Source organism: Guillardia theta, assembly GCF_000315625.1.
Source record: "Guillardia theta CCMP2712 unplaced genomic scaffold GUITHscaffold_251, whole genome shotgun sequence".
Lineage (NCBI taxonomy): Eukaryota > Cryptophyceae > Pyrenomonadales > Geminigeraceae > Guillardia > Guillardia theta.
The window spans coordinates 22,386-29,763 of record NW_005434425.1 but is presented as its reverse complement, the minus strand read 5'-3'; the positions used below and the strand labels follow the sequence as shown (position 1 = coordinate 29,763).

At 52.6% G+C, this 7,378-nt stretch overlaps 1 protein-coding gene across 1 annotated transcript; it reads right to left on the bottom strand.

Moving 5' to 3' along the window:
* Positions 1–105: 105 nt before the first annotated feature.
* On the bottom strand, positions 106–6,697 carry AP1G1 (Adaptor protein complex 1 subunit gamma 1; the record flags this gene model as incomplete). Its single annotated transcript, XM_005818999.1, has 33 exons — positions 106–123; positions 207–263; positions 412–468; positions 513–569; positions 862–919; positions 975–1,132; positions 1,180–1,272; positions 1,316–1,489; positions 1,659–1,709; positions 1,847–1,891; positions 2,109–2,160; positions 2,594–2,658; positions 2,825–2,870; positions 3,001–3,138; positions 3,400–3,473; positions 3,625–3,715; positions 3,767–3,898; positions 3,948–3,992; positions 4,344–4,468; positions 4,545–4,640; positions 4,819–4,899; positions 5,014–5,073; positions 5,120–5,159; positions 5,206–5,278; positions 5,558–5,621; positions 5,702–5,767; positions 5,807–5,917; positions 5,974–6,014; positions 6,071–6,122; positions 6,166–6,229; positions 6,279–6,328; positions 6,374–6,437; positions 6,687–6,697. 33 exons carry the CDS (start codon positions 6,695–6,697, stop codon positions 106–108), a joined length of 2,409 nt encoding a protein of 802 aa, XP_005819056.1.
* Between the last annotated feature and the right edge of the window lie 681 nt (positions 6,698–7,378).

Here is a 7,378-nt window from a genome sequence, read left to right as displayed (position 1 = left end):
GAAGCCAATGACAGTTCGCAGCGATGCTCGAAGACTAGACTCAAATATGATGGGCTTACCCTCGTTACGTTTGGTATCAAGGCACAACGAGTCGAGATATCGTCTTCAACAACTCTGAACACCCTTGCAACCGCCGTGTACAATGAATACAACTTCCCATTCTCCACTACCCCCCTCCTCCTCTTCCTCCTGCAGCATCTCCTTACCTTAATCTTCATCACCATGCGCTTCTCTGCGTACATTGGGTTCGACAACCGGAAGACCTGCAGACAAGGTCACGCAGGGAGAAGGCAGAAGCGGGAGGAGCAGGACCAGGGGGGGGGGGGGGACAAGAGGGAAGGAGGAGCAGGAGCAGGAGCAGGAGGAGCACGACAAGCGTCAGGGGTAGGAGCAAGCTTCAAATCAGCGGACCTGTGTGACGCTTCCACTACCGTTGGCGGGTATGACGGAGGCTGACGGAGGGTTTACCTGCTCCTCGTTCAGCTGGAATTGTGCTGGGAGATTCGGTTTACCTGCAGCTTCGCGTGCTTGGGTACTGCAGCTTGAAAGACAAAAGAGCTGACGGGGAACTGAAGGTAGACAATCAGTAGGAGGAGCGCGGGCAGCAGTGAGAAGGAGCAGCAGGGGGAAATGGATAGCGATGAGCAGGTGAAGGAGTAGCAGGAAGAGGAGGACGATCAGGAGCAGGTGCATGAGCAGGATCAGCAGGAGGAGGCAGGGGGGAACAAAGAAGTCAGAGGCAGAGAGGGCATCAAGTCGTCGAGGATAAACAGAGCACAAGGGGAGGAGGCAACCCCAAAGACACTAAAGGAGGAGAGGAGGAAGAGAGAGAGAGAGAGGTCTGTATGCTTCAGACGTCACCGGGTTGTTGTTGGTGTAGGTGGCGTTGACTTGAGTCAGCTGGGGGTTCGATGGATGCCTTCCGGGCAAGGGCGTTAGCGTCTTCAAGGTTGTCAAGCAGCTGAGAAACAGACTTGCTCATGTCAAACTGAATCTGAATCCCGTTCTTGTTGTACGCCACGATGCTCATCCCCCCATCTCCTGCAGCAGCTGCTGCAGCTGGTGCTCCTCCTCCTCCTCCTCCTCCTCCCGTCATGAGTCCTCCGAGCAAGTCCTGCTGGGGCTGGAGGCCCTGCGAGGAGTGAGCGGGGACGGCGGGTGAGCAAGGGGGGGGCTCACCGGCAGCGGCGCGTCCGACATGCTGAGACTTGGCTGAGCTGGAGCCTCAGTAGGGGGAGGGCCGAAGATGTCACCCATCAGGTCCACCAGAGACTGTCGAGGCTGGTCAGGAGGAGGAAGAAACAAGTTTCCTCACCTGCTGGGAGTTTGCGGCAGCTGGGGGAGGGGCCTGGTTGCCGTTGGGGTTGGCGGGGAGGTCGCCGAGGAGGTCGAGGAGGTCGTCGACAGCAGAGGGGGCAGGAGCAGCTGCGGGTCTACCGGTCGTCTGCCTGCTGGTTGAGGGGGTCTGAACCTCGTTGTTCGTGACAGCCTTGAGAAGAAATGAGAACTTGCCACACTACACCCTCATACTCCAGCACTTCCCTCCCACTTCCCCTCCCTTCCCTCCTCCCTCCTCTCCCTCCACTTCCACTCGCCTCCCTCCCTCCACTCTCTTCCCTTTCCCTCGTTCGCTTCCCTTCCCTTTTCCTCTCCCTCACCTCGTCGTCGGGTGTAGGCATGTGATCCATAAGCTCCTTAACCAGCGATGGCTGAAAGCAACGACGTTAGTTGAAAGAAGAGAGAAGCAGGGGCAGGGGCAGGGGCAGGGGCAGGGGCAGGGGCAGGGGCAGGGGCAGGGGCAGGGGCAGGGGCAGGGGCAGGGGCAGGAGGCACTTCAAAGCATCACCTCCATCTGTGCGAGCAGACTGTACTCAACGGCTCGTTGCTGCAACTACGAAATGGTCAAAATGGACAAAAATAAACAAGACGAGGTGAGGAGAGGAGGGGAGGGGAGATAGGAACGCGGGGACGAGGAAGAGGATGAGGAAACAAGAGAAAAGAAGAGAGGAGAGCAGAGAAGGGGAGGGAAATAGAAGGAGCCAGAGAAGATTTGAATAGAAGAGAATCCAAAACGAATTGAAGGATAATAATGGACATTAACAACTTACTTCGACAAAAATGCTTGAGGAATGCTTCTCGAGAGCAGATCGAATCGTCATCCTGGATGAATGAGATTATCTTCGATCTCAGTCCTTTCCTCCATCATCATTATCTCATTCAGCATCAGCATCAGCATCTCCTTCATCATCATCATCATCATCTCCATCATCATCATCATCATCATAGTCATAGTCATCATCATGGTCGTCGTCATCTTCATCATCATCATCATCATCATCATCATCATCATCATCATAGTCATAGTCATCATCATGGTCGTCGTCATCTTCATCATCATCATCATCATCATCATCATCATCATCATCATCATCATCATCATCATCATCATCATCATCATCATCATCATCATCATCATCATCATCATCATCATCATCATCATCATCATCATCATCATCATCATCATCATCTCCTTCATCATCATCATCATCATCGCATTGACTCGCATCTCTTTATCTCCAATCCTCAGTCGAACCTCATCGGTGCATAACGGCTGTACAACTTTACAAGTGCTGTGAGGATATATTGCTTGACTGTAACCTGTAAGAAATTGAGACCATTCATTCTACCCTACTACCTCTCTCGCTCTCTTTTTGTTTCTCCCCCCTCCCTTCCTCCCTCCTCCTTCTCTTCCTGTTTCCTATCACTTCCTCCCCTCCCTCCCTCTTCCCCCTCTCCTTGCAATTTCCCATTCCAGGCTCCTCACCGTCTGCAAGCTCGAGTCCAAGGTTTGCACGAGGGTCGAAATCACTCTGACGAGTTTTCAGCATAGAGAAAAACCAGAAGGAGGAGGATGCGGTGGTGGGAGATGAGGAGGAAAAGGGAGGGGGAACTCAGGTAGAGGATAAGGGGCAGAAGGGAGAAGGGCATCGAGGGGGATACCGGTCGGATGGAACAGCCTCAAGGACAGTGTCGGTCTCGTCGATCCTACAGGACGAGGAGAGGAGCTCTCCGTACTCGCCGCAGGTCCACGCGGCAATGCAAGTGAGTTTGCTCTTGCTGTTGTCCTTCTCTAGCGCACTGCAGGGACAAGAGTGAGGGTGAGGAGGAGGAGGAGGAGCTGAGGACACGAGCTAGAGGGACAGACAGACGGACAGACAGACAGACCGGGAGCAACAGGAAACGAGTGGGGAGGGGAGGGAAGGAGAGAAAAGAGATAAAGGAAAGGAGACAGGCAAAAAGAGAGCTGATGAGGACGAGGAGGAACGAGAAAAATGCAAACACTGAGAAACCGAAGGGAGGAGGAAGAAGGAAGCAGGTATGAAAGGAGGGAGAGAAGACCGGAAGAGCGAATGTGCGGCGAAGGACTGAAGGATGCTGTCGGAGGATATGAGGACTGGGAGGAGAGCGGTGACCTGCCATGGTCGCAAATATGATCAGCAGGTGAAGCAGGAGAGGAAAAAGAAGCCGACCAAAAGGAACAGGGAAGGAGCAGGGTAGGAGCAAGAGAAGGAGCAGCACGACTAGAAGGAGGAGGAGCAGGAGGAGCAGGAGGAGGAATAGAACCTGATCATTGACGTATTCTCCTGCCTCTGTCAAGACCTTGATGATTGTATCTGTCTGAAATAATTTTGAGGAAGCATGCTTGGTAACAACGCTGCGAATAGTTGTCAGAAAGCAATCTCTTCGATTCATGGAACAACTTCACCTGCAGATCTTCGATGTCAAGTCTTCCTTGAATTCAACGTCTGAGTTTGACAAGTAGACCAGCAACTCCTTGATCAACGGCCGGACGTTACTTTCGTTGACTAGAAGGTAGACTAGATCCAACGCTCGTCTCCTGTCGTCCATCGTTACAATCCTGTGCCCTCCCTCATCTCTCCTCCCACCTGATCGAGATGTCTGGATCTTTCAGACATTCTACTACAGTTCCCCTGCGAGACTTTCGTCAGGACCAGAAGACACGAGGAAGAAAACAGAAAAAGATCACGAGGAAGAAAACAGAAAAACACGAGGAAGAAAACAGAAAAAAGACACGAGGAAGAAAACAGAAAAGATCACGAGGAAGAAAACAGAAAAAGATCACGAGGAAGAAAACAGAAAGGCACGAGGAAGAAAACAGAAAGACACGAGGAAGAAAACAGAAAAAAGAAACGAGGAAGAAAAAGAAAAATCCAGAAAAGAGCGCAGAACTGAACTAGCACAGAACTTCTCCGTCTATTCCTCCTCCTCCTCCTCCTCCTCATCATCATCATCATCATCATCATCATCATCATCTCCATCACCTATGCCTCTGGATCGCTTTGATGTCACCCGAGGCAACGAGTGCCAAAGTATTCAGACCGACGTATCGGATATTGTTGTCCCGATTGAGAAGAAAGCGACCAAGAATGTTTACAGCGAGAACTCGCTGTGATATCATCAGATATCTCGCACTCTCCTCCTCCTCCTGTTCCTCCTCCACCTATCCCTTAAAGCAAACTCACCAGTCCGCTGTCTGCTTCGATCCCAACGATGGTCAACACACACTCGTACAATATCGCGTTTCCTGCATTCTTGGCAGACTCCGTGTTGGTCGCAACCTGCAAGTAGCCAGTGAGGAAGTAGGGAGGGAGACAGGGAGAAGATGAGCAAGGAGGAGAGAGAAGCACAGGAGCAGAGGGGGAGCGAGCGAGCGAGGGGCAAAGGAAAGAAGGGAGTAGGGAGCGAGAGAGGGACAAAGGAGGGGAGGGAGCGAGGCAGACTATGGAAGTGAGAGACCTGAGCGAGAATGTCTGAGATCGAGTCTGAAACTTCTTTGTCGCCTTTCGCCAACATCCTGAGTGCGCGGAGAATCTTGACCTGAGGCATTCATCACTAAACAGAGGGGAAGCAGGAGCAGGAAGCGCGGAGGAGGAGCAAGAGGAGGAGGCATGGAGGAGCAGGAGGTGTGGAGGAGAAGGAGAGCTGTCGGACCTGCAAGAATGGGTCCGTGATTCCGCATACGTCATGTTCTGGTGCATAGCCGGAGAGCACCTGAGGTAGTTGTGAGACTTTGAAGGGAAGGCAAGAAACGTCGCACGAGATTCTTGAGCATCTTAAGCAGCTGCTGTGAGAGACTCCTGCGCTCCCGTTCAGTCTCCCTGCCATCACTGACATGCTTTCGACCGGAACGACGGGATCAGGGAAGGCTCGGTTTCTGCAAGCTCAATGAGGAGCGAGAGAGTTCCAATGAGAACGCCTGCAGTCGCAGTGAGTACGAGAGGTGAGGTAAGGCCAGATCATGACAGGACAGGACAGGACAAGACAAGGCAAGAGAGAAGGAGAGGAAAGAGAATGGAGAACCAGACAGAAAATTGGAAGGGGAGGGGAGGAGGAAAAGGAGGGGAGGGGAGGCATGGCATGGCAAGACCAAGCGAAGGAACAGGGAAGGGAAGGGAAAAGGACAGGAAAGAACATGACAGAACAGGAGGATAGAGCAGGGCAGAGCAGAGAGAGAGGAACGAGTATTCGAACAGACCGTGGTTGCGGTCGGATAGAAGACTTGAGATGCGATCGATGTAGTTCTCGATCATGTCGGGACACTGCCACACATTTCACCTCCTCTCCTTGCAGGCTCGAGATGGTGACCTTTCTCGTGATGCGGAGAAGACACAAAACTGACTTCTTCCTGACGTAGGCATTCGGGGAGGACAGAAGCTTCTCTACCTCCCCCGCAAGGTCGCGGCAGCTGCACACCCGTCATGGCAACGCCGAGCCTCCTCCTCACCGACATGTCAACGCTTCCGATGTCGCCGATGGCACAGAGGGCTTGACCGATGACGAATTGGTTGGCATGGCCAAGGTCGTTCTTCAACGAGTTTGTCACGAGCATCAGCACCTGCCAACCAGGAGCGAGTGAGAACATGTCCGCTGAAGTTGAGTTGGACGGCTGACTTCCGTGTCCTCGTCCAAGAGCAGCATCAGTCCCAGGTACCCTGAAGTCACCCAGTGCCGTGAGCACAGGCGAAGTCAGGACTCCATTCATCGCCACCTATTCTCTTCTCGGGGAATCGCGGGCTTGCGATCAGTTTCAGGCATTCCATCTGCCAGCAGCGTCAGGTCACACCCTGCCAGCGACAGTCTCACCTGTCCGAAGTGGGTCGGGTATCCCAGCATGTGGATGAACAGCAGCTTCGCGACATTCCTATGCCTTGAGAGAGGAAAGGTGAGGAATGGGAGGCTGCCGCATGCTTATCTACCTGTAGGGGTTGTCCTCGTCCTTGAAAGCTGTTCTGATCGCCGCGCACTCCTGATACCACATGTCACAGTAGACAGATCTTGCTTGCTCCCTTACCTTGGCTATCGCGTCTCTTTCCTCCGCCTGCGTCTTACACGCTCGCACGGCTCGTATCAGCTCCCTGAAAACGCAAATTAGATGAAGAGATGAAAAGATAATCAGCACGAGAACATCCGTCGAAATTATCCCTCCTCCTCTCCCCTTCCCTGCACACATACACACTATGCACAACTCCCTTCTTTACTCTGTCCTTCCTTGCATCTCAACCACCTCAATCTGATTAGCTTTTTCCTCTCTTGTTATCTCATCACCTACCCCCTACCTCGTCCTTCCCTGTCCAGCCTTTCTCTATCCTGCCAACTGCTCTCACTGCTCTTCCATCTTCGTCAACCACCCTTCTCATCCTCAAAGATTTTCTCTTTGGATCCCATCGGTCCCCATTAATTTCCATACTTCTCTTTTATTTCTTTTCATTTCTCTTGCCTTCCTTATCCTCGTTGATCTTGCCTTTCTATTTCTCTGAGATCAGCTCTGCACTCCGACCTTGCCCAATCTGCTTCTCTATATTCTCGGTCGCTTGTCCTACCCTTTCCTGTGCTCTCCATTTTCCCACCATCACTCCTCTCCTCAAAGTTAAGTTAAACTTCTCCATTGCCCCACCATCTCAAACCATCTCCCCTTCCATCCTATCTCCTCCCCTCCCTTTCTCTTCCCCCCCGCCCTGCCCGCGCTCGCTACGAGTCTCAACAACACCTAGCAACGGTGAATACTCTCTTTCACGTCAACCTATCTCACCTCCATCTCCTCCTCCGTCTGCAAGCTCCGCACCGTCTCCAGCGCATCCTTAGCGAGCTGCACGTAAATCTTGGTGTTGAGCTCCATGTTGGAGGCGGCATGAAGAGCTTTGACCCGAATCTGATGGCGACGACGACGGAGATCGAGAGGAACGGGATAAGACAAGGAGGAACGAGACAAGAGAGCGTACCCTGCGATCTTTGTGTTGGAGGAAGGAGAAGAGGGATGGTGGATAGTTCTTGAGCGGAGCATTGGAATCATCACATC